The sequence below is a fragment of the Alexandromys fortis genome, unplaced genomic scaffold (genome assembly GCF_014885135.2).
Source record: "Alexandromys fortis isolate MF-2015 unplaced genomic scaffold, M_Fortis_MF-2015_v1.1 scaffold_26, whole genome shotgun sequence".
Classification (NCBI taxonomy): Eukaryota; Metazoa; Chordata; class Mammalia; order Rodentia; family Cricetidae; genus Alexandromys; species Alexandromys fortis.
The window spans coordinates 5,883,350-5,901,136 of record NW_026067894.1 but is presented as its reverse complement, the minus strand read 5'-3'; the positions used below and the strand labels follow the sequence as shown (position 1 = coordinate 5,901,136).

General features: G+C 51.0%; 1 protein-coding gene across 1 annotated transcript; it reads left to right on the top strand.

The window, feature by feature from the left end:
• The first annotated feature begins 2,609 nt into the window (after positions 1-2,609).
• Hmgcl (3-hydroxy-3-methylglutaryl-CoA lyase) lies at positions 2,610-17,233 on the top strand. Its single transcript, XM_050154500.1, has 9 exons — positions 2,610-2,735; positions 6,321-6,404; positions 7,619-7,726; positions 8,316-8,411; positions 9,749-9,897; positions 12,756-12,819; positions 14,111-14,299; positions 15,286-15,411; positions 16,658-17,233. The coding sequence occupies exons 1-9, from the start codon at positions 2,676-2,678 to the stop codon at positions 16,757-16,759; spliced, it is 978 nt and encodes a 325-aa protein (XP_050010457.1). The 5' UTR covers positions 2,610-2,675; the 3' UTR covers positions 16,760-17,233.
• Positions 17,234-17,787: the final 554 nt, after the last annotated feature.

Genomic DNA, 17,787 nt, shown 5'->3' with positions numbered 1-17,787 from the left:
AAAAAAAAGTTGGGAAGTAGGAAAAGACAGGATCTCCTAAGTAAATTGGGAGCATGGGGACCTCGGGAAAGGGTTGAATAGGAGGGGAGCAAAGAAAAGTGCACACGTTCAGGGAGAACACTGTGTTCACAATAAGCTTTAAAATTTTTTTAAATGGCCGGGGTGGTCACACACGTTTTGAATCCCAGCACTCAGGAAAGGCAGGCGGATCTTTGTAAGTTAGAGGCCAGCCTGGTCTACAAGAGCTAGTTCCAGCTACAGAGCAACCTTGTCTCAAACAACAACATAAAAGTGTGTATGCATGTGTGCCCACATGCGTGTGCCAGGGTGTGCACAGTTGGAAGCCAGAGGTCAATATCAGGTGTCTGTACCTGTTGCTCTCCACCTTACTTTACGAGAAACGATCTCCCACTGAACCCAGAGCTCATCATTCTAGCTAGACTCACTGACCAGCAAGCTCTGGGGCTCCCCATTCCCCAACACTGGGGTTCTAGGTATGTGCTGCCATGCCTTGATCTTTTGTGGGTACTGGGAGTCCAAACCTAGGTCTTCAGGGTTGTGCAGCTAACACTTTATCCTCAAAGCCATCTCCTCAACCTCAAAGAGCTAACTCTGTTGTTGTGAGAGAGTTTCTGCTCATCCTGGTTGGCAAGGAACTGCCTGAGGCTGAAGATGACCTTGAACTCCTGGGGGGGGAACCCCACCTCTGGGATTAGAAGCCTGTGTGGCAACATTCCGGCTCTTACTTCCTGCATGCTAGTCGGGCACTGTACCAATGGAGCTCCATCTCCAGTCAGCCTTCTGTGTATCTCAGACTGCAGGGATTAACCACAACACCCAGGATGCTTATTTACTGGGTTGAAGAGAGAGATGGCTCAGTGGTTAAGAACAGTTGCTGTTCTTCCAGAGGATCCTAGTTCGGTTTCCCAACACCCATAGTAGGCAGCTCACCACCATCTGTAATGACAGCTCCGGAAGATCCAGCAACACACACATTCCCATATGCAGGTACACATCTACATGTAATGAAAAAGAATAACTTCGGCCAGGCGGTAGTTTGCCTGCAAGTTTGTGCATCACATATATGCAGTGCTTTCAGGGGCCAGAAGACCAGATCCTCTGGAACTGGAGTTACCAATGGTTACTTACCATTGGTTGTGAGCCGTCATGTGGGCGCAGGAACTGAACTCGAGGACCTCTGCAGGAACACGTGTTCCTAATTGCTGAGCCACCTCTCCTGTCTGTTCTATTACTCTAATGTTCTCTGATAACTTCCTATTTCATTATTTTTAGAAATGATTGGCATCCCCCAAGAAGCTACTGCAGTTAATGGGGTGCAGCATGCAGACTGAAAAACACTGCACCAAGCATCCGTTTCCTTACCTCAGGGTCACCGCATTTGTATTCGATTTGTCTGGAAACCTTTTTGATGAAGTTTTTAAAAAAAAATTCTTTTGGGGCTGGAGAGATGGCTCTGCGGTTAAGAGCATTGCCTGCTCTTCCAAAGGTCCTGAGTTCAATTCCCAGCAACCACATGGTGGCTCACAACCATCTGTAATGGGGTCTGGTGCCCTCTTCTGGCTAACTGTATAAATAATAAATATTTTTTTAAATTCTTTTGTTTCTTTGAGAGAGCATCTCTCTGTTCAGTCCTGGAACTCACTGTGTAAACCAGGCAGATCTCCTGCCTGTCTCCCAAGTGCTGGGATTCAAGGCGTGCACTCCTATGCCCGCCAGTACCAGGCACCGGGGAATCTCAGTTCACGACCTTGTGCTGTGCACCAAGCTGTCTCCCCAGCCCAGGGTTCTGCTAATTCCTGAGGAGGGGAGGACTTTCAGTCTTCTACTGTCTTGTACTTGACAACCTCTTCGCTTGGATAGCTCTTACTCCTTCACGAACCCATCACAGAATGTTTTCTCTGAAGCTGCTGCTGCCTGAAGATGGTGGCAGATACTTAACACATGCAGACAGCTCAGAACACAACAGAAAACAGGTGTACTGCGGCTTATCTTCAAAATTAGACATTTTACGACCACGTTTCTCTCCATACCTCTCAGACTCTAAACCCAGGAAGAGAGACTTTCACTACATTTCCTCATTTTTCCCCCTTTGGTTGGATTTGGTTTTTAAGAGGCAACGCCTCTCTCTCTGAAGCCTTGACTAGTCTGAACCTTGTTATATAGACAGACTGGTCTCAAACTTGGGACAGTCCTGCCTCTGCCTCTGGAGTGCTGGGACGGCAGACGTGCGTTACCATACCCGGCTGAAGTTTTAACCATCTCTATATTCCTTGCTCCTTGCTTTGTGTTTTATAACAAGCCTGGAAAATACTGAATGGGCAAGATGTAGTGGCTTACTTCTGTCAACATCCAGGAGGCAGAGGCAGGAGGATTTCCATGAGTAGGAGGACAACCTGGGTGATATGTAAATTCCAGGCTAGCGTGGGTTACATAGAATCAGAAAGCCAAAATCAAAACAAAACCAAAAAATAGTTCCGTGGCGCGGAGAATAACCAGAATAACCAGCTGGGAAGGAAAACAAAGGCGGAGTGGGGGTGGAGCCAACTCTGGGAGTCTACGTCACGCACAAGGCTCCGCCCCATGCCTGGTCCCGCCCACAGGGCGTTCGGCGGTCACGCGGGACCCAGAGGGCGTGGCCACGGGACTGGGCAAAGATGGCAACAGTGAGGAGAGCTTTCCCGCGAAGGCTGGTGGGCTTGGCGTCCCTCCGGGCTGTAAGTGCCCCAAGCGGGAGACAGTCGGGGTCGGGTGGGTTTCGTCGGCTACTCTGACAGACGAAGCGGGGCAGCTCCAGGGGCCGACGCCGGGAGGGTTTGAGAGTTCCGGATCCAGCCGGTCTGGCTCAGATCCCTTGCAAGAAATGGGGAAACTGAGTCCTGTGAAGCCAAGCAACCCGCTGTCACTGTGGAGACCTGGGACATCATCCCGGTTGTCCTAACTCCCTTACGGTGGCTCTGGCTCCTTTCCCTAACTGAGCTTCGGAACTCTCCAGCCCTTTATTATTAGTGAAAAACATGTCCCACCTGGAAAAAGCATCCCTGATTGCAGCTCTCCCCGGGTCTTGTTGCTTTTCTGGACTCCCGCGGAGAACGTGGGTCGCGTGGGTCGGGCACAATCCCTTTGGGCCTGTGCGATCCTGGTGTTAGGTCTTCTCCCACGCACAGTGAGGGGAGGGAAAGGGCCAAGGAGCTGCGCTGGTTAAGCCGCAAACTGGTGTCCGGATGAGCTTGCCATTTTCAAGGCCGAGTGACGGATTTCACTCATCTTGCTTGTACATGAAATGGATAGCTTGTCTCAGGGTGATTTGGTGAGTGATCAGTCATGGGTGGTGTTTTGGTGGAGTTGTGTTTGGGGGGAGATTAGCTCCCCACTTCACTACTCTTCCACGGAGCTACATCCTCAGCTCAGTGATGGGCTTATTACATATTGGAGAGTTTAGGCAGTATATCAGTACTTGGGAAAACTACTTCCTAAGCATTTCGTGGGTCTCTCTCAGAAAACCATTTCTGTATCTTTAGTCTACCCAGCTCCACTGATTGCTCAGGGATCGAATGAAAATGCCAACTCCAACTTAAGTTAGGAAACGAGATGGTGGATAATAATGTTTTGTTTATTTGAGATAGAGTATCTTTCTATGTAACTCTGGCTGTCCTAGAACTCATGATGTAGACCAGGCTAGTTTCGAACTCACAGAAATAGATCAGCATGCCTCTGCCTCTAGGATTACAGGCATGCACCACTATGCTCAGCTAGATCATAATCATTTTTTTAAAACCTGGTGGAATGGAATGAAAAGCTGTCACTTTTCTCTTTTATTTGGCTTTTAATTATATTTATTCGTTTGCTTGTTTATATGTGAGCGTGCCCTAGTGAAAGTCCAAAGGCCAACCGACTTTGAGGAGTTGGTTTTGTCCGACTGTGTGAGTTCCAGGGGTGGAACTCCGGTCGTCAGGCTTAGCAGCAAGTGTCTTAATTCTTGCCAACCCTGGTTTCTGTTTTTGTCTTTATTTAATTTTATTCCATACGCATTGGCATTTTGTCTGTGTCGGGGTGTAGGATCCCCTGGAACTGTTGTCACAGACAGTTGGGAGCTGTGTTGTGGGTCCTGGGTTCCAGTGAACCCAGATTCTCTGGAAGAGCAGCCGGTGCTCTTGAGTGTGAACCATCTCTCGAGCCTCTTGTTTTGTTTTTATTGTTGGTCTGTTATGTGTGCATATCTATGTAAATGTGTACAATGGGTGTTCCAGTGCCTTTGGAGACCAGCTGGAATTATAGGCAGTTGGCAATGGGTGCTGGGACCTGAACTCAGGAAGAGCACCAAGTGCTCTTAACTGCTGAGCCATCCGTCCAGCACCGCTTATGTGGTTTTGAATTATATAAATTCATGTGTGCGTGCAGGTGCCCATGGATGCCAGAAGAGAGGATCAGGTTCCTTGAGCTAAACTTAGGCAGTTGTGAGCTGTCTGACGTGTGTTTGGAAGCCCAACGCGGGTCTTTTGTAAGAGCGGTATGCACTCTTAGTGACTGAGCCGTCTCTTCAGCCTCTGGGTATATTTCAAAAATAAGATCTTTCCTGTCTCAGGCTGGCCTCACATTTGCTAGGTAGCCGAAGACACGCTTGAGCTTCTGACCCTCCTGCCTCCATCCCCAAGTGCTGGGATTAGGGTGTGAGCCACCACACCCGGCCTTTGTTGTTATATGAAGAGCAGTTATGGGGAAAGAAGTAGAACTAAGGCCAGCTTGTTCCTGAGAAAACAGGCACGTTTTGCCTTAGCCTTTACTTACTGAGTCTGTTATGTCCCAGGGCCGTGGGAAGAGCAGTGGGGAGGACCAAGTTCCTGGCCCTTGACACTTAAGCTCCACTGGCGTCATTTTGGGGTGATACACCAGCAGAGGCTGACCGTCTCAGTTGGAGGGGAGACTCCAGGAGCAGGGACCTTCACTCAGCTCCCCGACTTCTTATAATCCAGGGCCTTGTCCCCTTTGTTAGAAACCATTGCCGGCTAAAACCAAAGCCACTTGAGGGGCACTGAGGTGTTCCAGCTGACTCATGGCACAGCTGTGTCCTTCCTTAAGGGCTGCATGGGCCTGGGGTCCCTGGTGTATTGTGCGGCGCATCTTCCCCTTGCCCATTGCAGGATGTTTATTTGGGGGTGGCGGAAGGCCTGGAGAGAGTGACCGCTGCTCTTTCCAGAGGACTCCGTCTTGGTTTCTAGAACCTACCCGGCGGCTCACAACCATTTGTAGCTGTAGTCCGAGAGATCTGACGCCTTCTGGCTTATGAGGGCACTGCACACATGTGGCGAACAGACATACATGCAGACAGAATACCCAAACACCTAAAATAAATAATAATTAACAGTCTGTAGGTGGATAGGGGAAGATTTGCGGCAGACCTGATGTGCAGTGAACTAAAGGCTTTAAACTTTTGGAAAAATAATTTCTTCAGTTGCTGGGGATGTCATCTCCTCAGTCCTAATGTCCCCATGTCACCCATCAGTGCAGAATTGGGCTTTAGTCAAGCCTTAACGGAGCTAGCAAAGCCTTCATTCCCTCATCACCGCTGTGGGGTCTGAGGCTGACTCCTCTTGGTGCTCAGCGATTGTCCTCTGGACACTATACCTTCGTGCATTGTTTGTTGTTCCTGTAATGTGCATTGCCAGGACAGTGCCAGCCAGGATGAGATGGGGGCGGAGGGAGACAAGGCAGTCTTGTGAAATACAAAGTACCAAAGGTGATGGATGGTAGATCAAGGAAGGCGCTCTGACTCACTAAGTGATTGATGGGTGTAAGAATCGGTGCGCATTCCAGGCAGAGGGCAGCCCTGCTGGATTGGAGCATAGCGACTTGTTGGGCAGAGGGTAGTAGGGAATGGAGCAGAAAGGAGGGGTGGGTAATGAGGTCAGAGCCTCCAAGGCAGGGTGACTAGAGGAAGGGGTGAGTCAGAGTCCAGCTGAGCAACAGGGCGCAGGTGATGTCTTTTGCAGAGACAGACAGGATAGAGTCAAGTGAGTGTTTGTGCAGTGTGGGCTTTGGGGACTGCCTAATGAGAAGTGTGGAAATGGGGCTGTCAAGTGGGCGCGCATGCGTGCTGAACCAGAGGAGGATCTGCCTGGACACATGGCTTCTTGCTCATTCCTGCCCAAAGCATATTTTGCTTTTTTGTCTTAATCCTGAAAGAGACCAGGTGGAGTTAAATAGGGAGAAACTGGCTGCTCGCAGTAGTGAAGGAAGAGCCTTGTGTTCTACACGGTCCTGTGCCAAGTCCTGACACTTGGGTTTCCTCTTTTAAACCAAAGGCCGGTACATCATCCATGGGTGCCTTCCCGAAGCGGGTGAAGATCGTGGAAGTCGGCCCCCGCGATGGTCTGCAGAATGAAAAGGTAAAGACGGAAGTGGGCTCAGGAAAGATGGTTCACATGTCTGTCTGGAGCATTCCAGGGAAGTTGGGTCAGGTACATTATGGACTTTTGAGAAACTGGAATATTATGCAGCTATTAGTACAAGAATATTAAATGATGCCAGGTTGCAAAACAGAATATGTATTCAACTTTACTCCTATGTAGAAGAAATAGGCCTAGGTATGTGTGGAAGTATTTACTTAGAAAGAAACATAAAACTCCCTTAAAAGTGGGAGTTTGCTACACCTGAGTATGAGTCACGTGTCTAGTCTGTACACACAGGGCTCATGTGCCAAGGATAACTTTGACTGTGGTTCACACACCATTTATGGTCGCAACATGTGTGGCTTTGGAGCACTTGATGTGTGGCTTGTGAGGGGACTGGAGACATTGACCTCGTGGTTAAGAGTGCTTCCTGCTTAGAGAACCCAATTTCACTTCCCAGTACCCATATGATGGCTTACAACCCGGGGAAGATGATGGGTGGGCCGGGAATTGTCAGGACCTGTACCATAATCCTACTGACTGGCACCAAGAAGCCAGGAGAGGCTTTTTTATAAAAGTTTTTTTAAAATTTTTTTCATATTTATTCATTTGCACCATTGCCACCACCCAGCTTAAGGTTTATTTTTATTTGTGTGTGTGTGTGTCCCTGTGTGTGTATACCTGCCACATGCATGGAGTGCCCATAGAGGCCAGAAGGGGGCATCAGATACCCTGGAGCTGAAGTTAATGGGCATTTGTGAATTGCCCAGCTAGAGTACTGGGAACTGAGCATGGAGTCTTTACTGCTGAACCGTCTTGGATGGCTTTTGGGCAGGAAAGTGAGGCACTGGAGACTGCAGTTCAGGAAGTTTCCAGTTTAGACTGAGTTGACAGAGGAAGGCCATGCCATACTACACCTGGGATCTTAGGGGTAGGTAGATTAGAAAGGAATCCATAGGTTCTGCTGAGTGATTCTATGTGGGAAAGGGAGAAAAAGAGAAAAAACGTGGTACTTGGGGTCCACCCATCCACAGCACTCAGAGAGCAGAGGATTCATTTCTGCTCACTCTGGCCAAGGCACCTTGCTCTCAGTTGATGATGGGGCTGTAAGCCAACACATTGAGTTAAGGAAGAGTCTGCATCGGAGGAAAATGGTCGTTTTCGGTACCAGTGTTGCTGACTTCCCTTCTCTGGGTCTCTGTCTGTTCCAGAACATTGTTCCTACCCCCGTGAAAATCAATCTGATAGACATGCTTTCCGAAGCTGGGCTCCCTGTTATTGAAGCCACCAGCTTTGTCTCTCCAAAGTGGGTTCCCCAGGTGAGCCCAGCCTCCAGAAGAAGCCTGTCGCGGATGGGATGTTGGGGAGCCCCCCATTTGCTCTTGCAGTCACTGGCTGTCGGAAGCATAGGTTTCCAGGTCCCTGGCTTCAGGGGTCTCAAGTGAGTCTCAGCACTGTGTGGCACAGGAAGGACGTGACCTGGGAGGCAGGGGCTCCGAATTGGTCTGGGCTCTGCCCTGGTTTATTGGAGCCCTTGCCAAGTGAGGCCTTTGCTCTCTCAAGATAGAGGCGGCCTCTGAGGTCTCCCTAGCACATACAATCCCCATGCCCATCTGCCACAAGGACCCCTTCACAGGGGTGGGCAAACCATCCCATGACAGTGAGTGCCAGGCAATGCAGATGGAGGGTGACCAGGGCCCACCAGAGAAGGTTCTGGGTAAGTGGCTGCTGCTGGTTGTGACTGAGCGTACCACAGAATTGTCAGTACTGACCATAGGAGCTGCCAAGATCACACTGCCCAGGATGTCTCCCGAGCCCTCAGTGGTCAGACAGATAGGGAAAGCATTGGAAATTCAGTGGTGAGAGGGGTCTCTCTAGCACTGAGCTCTTGGCTTCTTTGGCTCCCAGATGGCTGACCACTCTGAAGTCTTGAAGGGCATTCAGAAGTTTCCTGGCGTCAACTATCCAGTCCTGACTCCAAATGTGAAAGGCTTCGAGGAAGCGGTAAGAGGTTGACCTGCCTTGTCTTCCGGTCCTGCCCTGGGATGGCCCCCTGAGCAGCTAGTCTCCAGTGGCTATGAGCAGCATCAGACTGGGGACGAGGGGACTGCTCTGTTGTCTTGACACATTGCTTAACCTCTGAGCTTCAGGTCTGCCCGTGAAGGAGGACTGAGCATGGTGCTTACAGCTGAGCCCATTTGTTTCCGTTAGGCAATGCTTGATAAGAGCCCGAGAGACACGTGCTTGCTATAACTATTAGGTCCTGCAATCACCCACTTCTTTTTTCATTTTCTATATTTTTTTATTTTATATGTTCTGGTGTTTTGCCTGAATGTCTGTGCATCATGCGCATGCAATGCCTGCAGAGACCAGAAGAGGACATAAGGTCCTTTGGAACTGGAGTTACAAACAGTTATAGATGCTGGGAATCCAACCCAGATCCCGTGCAAGAGCAGCAAGCGCTCTTAAGTGCTGCGCTCTCTGCAGCATGCATGACTCACTGCTTTAGGAAGGGTACCAGCGCTGTGCATGGGCGCTTCTGCAGTGGCTGCTCAACCCCCACTGTGCAGGGACGCTTCTGCAGTTGTTGCTCGACCCCCACTGCTTGTAATGTCCACATTCCCCAGCTTTGCTTTTGGTTTGTTTTCTAATTGAAATATAAGTTTCCCAGGGCTGCTATGAGAAAATACTGCAAACTGTAACAGAAATCGTTTTACTGTCTGACATTCTGGAGGCCAGGGGGTCGCATACATCTTCTAGGGACTGGGATGAGCACTTAGCCTTGGTGTGAGTGCCTCCCTCTAGTGCCTGCCTCCACCCTCGGGTCGCCCTCCGCTTTTCTTCACACAGCCATCCTTTAAGGACACCCGTCATTCTGGATTAGGGCCCATCCTGCTCCATCGTGACCTCATTTTACCTAGTTACATTTGTGGTGACTCTCTTTCCAAGTACGGTCATGTTCTGGGGAACTAGATATTGGGATGTCCACATAATATGTTTATTATTATTAAATTTGTTTGTTTACTTGTGTATGTGCGTGCACACACACGTGTGTGCGGTGGCGCTCATATGGAGGTCAGTGGACAACTTGAGTGACTCGATTCTCTCCTTTTCCCTTGTGGGTCCTGGGGAATTGAACTCAGGTCATCAGGATTGACAACACATGCATTTTCCCTACCGAGCCGTGTCGCCTGCCCCAGCCTATTCCCTAAAGGATATTTATATGACTGTGCAGCCTGTAACAGTTGCATACCATCCAACCTGCCACAAGAAAGGTTTTGCCACGGGACCAGTTCTTCTAGGAACAGAGTGCTTAAAGGTATTCACCTGGATGTTGGCAGGTAGCTGCAGGTGCCAAGGAAGTCAGCATCTTTGGGGCGGCCTCTGAGCTCTTCACTCGGAAGAATGTGAACTGCTCCATCGACGAGAGTTTCCAGCGCTTTGATGGAGTCATGAAGGCCGCACAGGCCGCCAGCATCCCTGTGAGAGGGTGAGTCAGGCCTCACAGGGCTCCTTCCTCAGTGTCCTGGTGGAATGGAGCCAGATTCTCCCACCCACCAGTCTCTCCACCTCAGACTCCTGCTGGGCGGGAACAACCCAAACTCACAACTGAACCTTTCTCCGAGGGAGTGGAGGCAGAAGATTAGCTGGGGTTTCTCTCAGACCTAAATTTGGTAGATCAGGCCAGTCTGGAACTCACAGACATCCAGCTGTCTCTGCTTCAGTGCTGGGATGCCATGTGCCACCATGCCCAGCCCCAGGATTGGTTCTTACAGTGCTGGGAAGCCAGGCCTGGTGGCTTGGGGCCTGGTAGTGCACCCTTTAAACGTGTTTCAAAACACAAAAACCAAACAACAGCAGCAACAAAATACAGTGCCTGGGGCCAGGCAGTGGTAGTGCACACCTTTAATCTCAGCACTCAGGAGGCAGAGGCAGGCAGATCTCTATGAATTTGAGGCTACCTGGTCTACAGATTGAGTTCTAGGACAGTTAAGGCTCCACAGAAAAGCCCTGTCTCAAGAAAATAAACTGCAGTGCTGGGGACGAGATGCAGCACTGATGAAGCCTTGTAGCCTCCTGGGCAGGTACTCTACCACTGCTGTATGCACAGCTAGTGAAGCTTTGACTGTGTTTCAGGACCCTGTGCGCATCACCCTGGCATTCTGCAGCATGGACAGTAGTTCATGCTCTGTGTGCCGGCTCTGGTGGAGCCTCCAACCCTCTGCCACATGCCTTCTGTCTCTTGCCTGTGCACTCACCCTCCGTGGGCAGAGTGCTCCTCGTTCATTCTGCTCCTCAGCTCCTTCACGGTCCTCCGTGGATGTCAGCTCCACTTGGTTTTCTTTGTCCCTCAACAGGAGACAGCGCCCCTCCTTTGGGGTTCCAAAGTCTTCTGACATCCTGAAACATGGCACTTAGCTGTCTAGCTCTGCAGCCACCTTCACCTCACTGGGCTGTGCTCTCTCTGAGAGCAGGCCACTTCCTACAGTGCCTGGGTGCTGTGCTTTCCCATCACAGAGCCTGACAAACCCGATAAACAGGTGGAAGCGGGGGAAGCTGGGTCTCCAGCTGTGTCCCCCCAGGCCTGTGCTCTGTCCTGGTAAATCTTTTTAAATCTTTTAACTTTTTCTTTCTCTTTTTCCTTCCCTTCTTTCTTACATTTTTGTTGTTTCTGGGGTTTTTTTGTTTTTGTTTTTGTTTTTGTTTGCTTGTTTTGAGACACAGTCTCACTATGTAGTCCTGGCTGTCCTGGAACTCACTCTGTTACCAGACTGACCTTGAACTCAGAGTTCTGCCTGCCTCTGCCTCCCGAGAGCTGGGGTCAGATGTTTGTGCCACCAACCACTATTTCTTGTTTAGCAATGTCAGAGTAAATAGCAAAATTTTTTTAAAAATATTTATTTATTAAGTATACAATATTCTGTCTGCATATATGCCTGCAGGCTAGAAGAGGGCACCAGATCTCATTACAGATGGTTGTGAGCCACCATGTGGTTGCTGGGAATTGAACTCAGGACCTTTGGAAGAGCAGGCAATGCTCTTAACCGCTGAGCCATCTCGCCAGCCCCAGTAAATAGCAAAATTAAGGTGGAAAGCATACCAAGATTTTTGGAATGTTGATCCAGCAAACATTTTTTTATTTTGATTTATATACTTTATTTATCTAATTATTTGCTGAGACAAGGTCTTTCTGTGTAACCCTGGCTGGTCTGGAACACACAGAGATCTCTCTGCCTCCGGAGTGCTGGAATTAAAGACATGCTCCACCACTCCTGTTCCATCTCTTAATAGATAGAATATTTTACTTGACCATGAAGCATTTGGGTTTTTGGTTCAGTTTGGTTTCTTCTGACAGCATCTCATTCTTTAGGTTCATATTGGCCTAGATCTCATGTCACCAAGGCTGGCAATCCTCCTGCCTCAGCCTCCCAGGTGCTAGGATTACAGGTTTGAGCCACCACCCTCAGCCTAACTCAATAAAGATGCTCCAGAGCCAGCAGGGGCACTGAGAGCAGACCACACGGCTGTCGCGGGTCAGGCCTGGGCTCCCCTCCTGTCTCAGGTCTTCCTTCTTTGCCCCTGTCTCTCCCCATGCCTTAGATGTTCTGTCCCTTGCTCTGTCCTGGGTATGTCAGATTCTGGCCTTGACAGAAACATGCTTCCTGAAGACCCTCCCCTCTCTAACTCTGGCGCCATGACCTCAGGGAGCTCTGCCTAGCAACCCTTGCTGCATTGCCTGCCTGTGCTTCCTCCTGTTGTGTCCTTCACAACGGCCTCTCTCTGGAATTATCTCCCCTCCTAATGTGACTACAGTCTTATTTGCCATCTTCCTGATTTGAACATGCTTCTGGAGGCGAGGGCCCTTCATGGGTCCTCTCACGGCTCTGCCCAGTGCCTGGCACACCGTTTTCACCTCATGAGCCATGGGGCCCAAGCCTGGTACTGACTCGTCTGTTCTTGTCTTCTTGTGCAAACCTGTGTGTTCATCCTGGCACTGGTGACCTCAATACTGGCCCATCTCCCCCAGTGCATGGGGCTGCCCCTCCAGACAGCTCAGGTGCACTCTGGTTCCTTGTACCTACTGTGAGTTCTCAACCACCTGCCACCTGCTTCTGAAGCTGTGGCCTCTTAGCCCCGCCTTCCCTGCAGGCTTCTATAGCTCTCCCTCCCAGAAACTAGGCCAAAGAGCCTTTGTCCCACTCAGAGTTACCCTTTCACCCAGTACTGGGCCTCCTGCCCAGCTTCATGTTTACTGTGGCCTCACCAGGGATGTGTGTCAAATGGTCACAGGCATTCCTGATGGTGACGAGCTGGGTCACTGACACCGTTCCCCCTGTTTCTCCACAGGTATGTCTCCTGTGCCCTTGGATGCCCCTACGAGGGGAAGGTCTCCCCGGCTAAAGTAGCTGAGGTGTGTGCAGTGGGCAAGGTCTTGTGAGGGTTGGCTTCCTTACCAACCTGCATGCACAGGTGCCCTCGCCTCTCTTCCCCAGTAGGACACCGTTTTTACCCTTTCCCCGCCACACACACGCATGCACACTCATACTGAGAGCACAGCCCGCACCTGCCCCTCGGGTCTCTACCTACCTGAACGCCCTGTGTTCAGATTCCAGTCTCATCAGCTGAGGCACGATTGCCAGTGTGGTATCCCCAGGAGTCCCCGGGTTCCTTGTAGGAGGTGAGAGACCACACACATCCTCCTGACTAGTAACCATGGCTACACAGAGGAGGACCCACCATAGGACCAAGGTGTGAGTAACCCAGGAACTTCAGCCTTTTCATCCAGAAAACTTCACTGCCTACTTGCTGCTGTTCTTCCATGAGCAGTTGAGGAGGCAAGTCACTGGCCACCTAGGGTGCTGATGGCAGCTAAGGTCTCATCCATTGTGTCCTACAGAACCCTTTTGTTCTTCCCCAATACCTATGGCATCCAGTTAGGGATGACCCCAGGGCTGCTGCTGGCTCCAGTGGCTGCTGTTCCCTGGTCTGTGCACCCCATTCCTGTTGTCACCTGCCCTCCCTGTAGCCCATCACCACTTCCCTGAAGCAGAAATTGAGGCTCAGAGAAGTCACACCCCCAAAGCAGGTAGACAGTGAACTGCAGAGTGGGAACTTTTGAACTCAGCATCACATGGCCCCAGAGGCCTGCCACCACTGTCATCTGGTAGGCACATGGCAGGGGTGGAGGGTGGGATGTCACTGTGCCATTGATCAGGACACTCATCTGTGTAAACAGTAAACATCTGTGTCTCCTGCCACCGCTTCCCTCTGCTCAGAGCTGGGCATGGGCAGCCTCCTCAGGGGCAACTTTGGCTGCTGAGGCTCTGTGGTGCTGGCCAGTTTCAAATGAGTTTCTCTAAAGTTACATAGTTCCCCGTGGCTCCTTAAAGAACACAGCTAGTATCTTAGACCCACAGTCCACAGATCGTATTGCCAAAGGAAGGCCTTTTCCTGATCCCTGTCAGCCACTGTGGAGGAAGCAGAGGGGAGTCACGGGCCGCTGCCATGGTTTCCTCTGTTCCGGGCTCAGTCTCCCAGCCTGTGAGCAAAGCTTGTCATTTCTATTGGAGTTGTCAGGTCCTAGGACCCAGGAACACAGCACCTCAGAGAGGTGAACTGCCTGGGGCAGAGTCCATGCTTCTGAGCCCTAGAGTCACGCTGGTGCCACTGGGATCCTCTTAAGTATCCTTTCGCTTTTCCAGGTTGCCAAGAAGTTGTACTCAATGGGCTGCTATGAGATCTCCCTTGGGGACACCATTGGTGTGGGCACCCCGGGACTCATGAAAGACATGCTGACTGCTGTCCTGCGGGAGGTGCCTGTGGCCGCACTGGCTGTCCACTGCCATGATACCTATGGTCAAGCCCTGGCCAACACCTTGGTAGCTCTGCAGGTAATGAAAGCCACGTGCCCATTCCCCAGGAGGGCACGGGACAGAGCAGCCCAGCTTCATTTTATTTATTAATAAAAGTATCGATGAGCCGGGTGGTGACGGCATTCTCCTTTAATTCCAGCACTTGGGAGGCAGAACCAGGCAGGTCTCTGTAAGTTCGAGGCCAGCTTGGCCTACATAGAAAAACTCTGTCTTGGAAAAAATACTGAAGCAAAAGTATATGAGGCCACAGATGGAGACACCCCAGATTAAGGGAATGGCTCCCCACAGAAGGTCACGAGAGGATGCTGTGCAGGTGCCGAGGCCTGAGGGCATGCTTGCCATGTTCAGGGAACAGGGAGGCGTCTTTGGGGGCAGCAGGATGACCAAGAGAGTTAGCAGGTGGAACCTGCTGCAATGGCGCCCTCTGGTGCTGGTTTCCACGCTGGCACCAGGCCATAGCTGGTGTTCCACCTGAAGACCTGACAGGATGTGCGGGCACCTGTGGAGGTCAGAGGGCAACCAAGGAGCTGGTTCTTTCCTTCTGCCTGGGGACCAAATTCAGGTTGTCACAATTTCTGGCAAGCACCTTTACCCCCTGAGCCACACCTCACTAGTCAATTATAGATCTTCTGAGACCCCCAACCTCCCATTTCTCTGACTCTATTCAAGACAAAACACCTCCAGAGAAGCTGAGTCCACTATCAGTGCCATTGTCCTGGAACCGAGGGGCTAGGCTGATGTCCCAGAGGGGCCGCTCTAAAGAGAACCCCAAAGGGAGAAACAGAGCCAGGAGTCAGCTGAATAGATGAGGGAAGTTCCTCTAGCAAAGGAGGTTCACTGATCCAGGGAGAGAAGCTCTGTCCTTCAGCGGATTCCCCCGGCAGGATCGCAGGCAGGAGAATGGCTTTGGCAGAATTCCTGACTCCAGGGCAAGAGGCTTATGAGGAGAGGCTCAGTGGCCTCCAGGCTCCGGCAGCTACATCTCACCATCCTTGTGTTTCCAGATGGGAGTGAGCGTTGTGGACTCCTCTGTGGCTGGACTTGGAGGCTGTCCCTATGCACAAGGGGCCTCAGGGAATTTGGCTACGGAGGACCTGGTCTACATGCTGACTGGCTTAGGGATTCACACGGTAAGCCTGCCTGCCCCCTGGTGGTGACATCCAGAACTAAGCAGTATTGGACTGGAGCCAGAGGATAGGCATATGGGCATCCATCCTTAGGGCGGCTGGCATTTAGAAGGGGGGCAGGGATTGTGGGAGCTTTATATTTCTGAGAGAGCAGAGGAGAGACTAAACAGTCCTCCAGGAGAGTGGAAAATGGCTGATACAGCGATCGGGCCCGTGTGAGTTTAGAGGCCCTGGCAGAGCAGCCTGGGGTGTGTGTGTGAAGAACCAGTAGACAGGGTCTCAGCAGTAGGAGAGGCTTGGTTGGTGGCCTAGAAGGAGTAGACTAAGACTCCAAGGATGATAAAGAGCCAGCCAAAGATGGGATGAGGAGAGGGGTCTCTGGCAGAGGGAGCAGCATGGCAGAATGGACTTTGGTCTGTTTGACATGATCATGAGCACAGGAGACCAAGACCTCAGAGTGATGATGTCCACAGTTCAGTCCCTGGAGGCCCCACAAAGGGTGGAAAGAGCCGCCATGAGAGGTGGCTTCATGGCCTGCAGTGAGTCACTGCCCTGAGCCTGTTTTCTCTGCGAAATGAGGACAGTGAAATTAGTGCACAGGGCTCCCCCAGACACTAGGGACATCAGTGGTGGCACAGAAGTCACACAGAGTCTCTGCTTTAAGATCTGATGATTTAAAACCCAAATCTGTTCCTCACAGACTGCGCAACCTCAAATTATCTCTCCAAATTCTAGTCATGGCAGCAAATGGATTACGCAATTAAGAAAATGTGCGGCCAGAGGTGTAGGCCAGTGGTGAGGCCCTGGGTTCAGTCTCCAGTGCCAGAAGGAACCATCTCGAGTGCTTAGCCCTGGGCACTCGGCAGCAGATAGCAGCTGCTCTACAGTTGTGTAGTGTGAGGACGCGGTTCAGGACTAGCATGAGCAATGGTTTGGGTACCTTTCCTGGCACAGGAAAAAAGACAGAAAAGCAAATAAGTGAACAATACATTTCCATGGCCAGACCCTGTGCTAGACCCCGAACATGGAGATGAGACAAGATTAATAAGGCCCCTCTTCTGGTGGAGGTCCCACAGCCACTCTGAAGAAAGAACCCTGGTGCCTGCTGGACACAACATCCCAGACAGTGGTTGCAACAGGGGCCTGAATGCTGTCGCCTTCCTCTTTCTGTGCCATAGCTGTCAGTCTCTTTCCCTCGGTGTTGAGGGCAGGCCCTGATTGGCTTCATCCTCTGACTTACTTCTTCCAGGGTGTGAACCTCCAGAAACTCCTCGAAGCTGGGGACTTCATCTGTCAAGCCCTGAGCAGAAAAACCAGCTCCAAAGTGGCGCAGGCCACCTGCAAACTCTGAGCCCTTGTTCACCTGAGGCCTGGGACCGGGGGAGGTGGGCATGCTCAGATGATTCCTTGGTGGGGGAATGGAATGCGGACAAATGAGCAGGTATCACAAAGGTTCTAGACAGAAAGGGCAGGAGCTGCCAGGCCTTGGGGTAACTGAGTGGTCTTGGAGCCTGGAAGTCCCCCTTTCCAGCAGGCCAGCTCCCCAGAGCTGAGTGCCTGAGCACCAGTTTGGGATGGCCCTGGGTCTCCTGGACGAATCTGCTAACAGAGCTGCTGTCCACCCTGCCATGACTGTGGGTCCTGTGTGTCTCTTCGGAAAACGGAACAGTTTCCCCCTAGAGCAGCAGAGCGTCTGCTGAAATGGTGGGGGCTGATCTGCTGTGCTGGCCATCTGCCAACCCCAGCATCTCTGGGAAATCTTCACTCTGTACATGATTTTTGAAAACAGATTATGTAATTAAAGGTTTAATTTTCTAATATCTAATCATGCAAATGTGTATTTGTTTATGAGTGGGGGAATAAGATCATTCTGAGGAAGAGTGAAGGTCTTAACTGGTTCATCTCTGGATTTCTTCCATCTCCACACTGAGCCCCAGGTCCAGTGACTAGAAATCATGACTCTGGGTTAATACCTGAGACCAATATGGTGGCTGGCCAGGACACCCAAGGAATTGCTTCTGAAGCTGTGCCTCTGTTCCCAGAGCAGTGAGACAGGTCTCTTATTGGCCTGAACCTAGCCAGGTAGACGGGCTAACTGGCCAGTGAGCCTCCCTTCAGGAGTCCATCTGTCCCTGCTTCTCCAGTGCTCAAATGGAGACAATGGTCAGCTTGACTTTTCATTTTTTTTTTTTTTTTGTCGTGTATACGGTGTTGTACACCAGACCTCATTACACATGGTTGTGAGCCACCATGTGGGTGCTGGGAGCAGGTAATGCTCTTAGCGCTGAGCCATCTCTCCAGCCCCCTGAGATTTATTTCTAATTACACACACACACGTGCGCGTGCATGCGCATGCATGTGTGGGTATGTGCGTGTGTA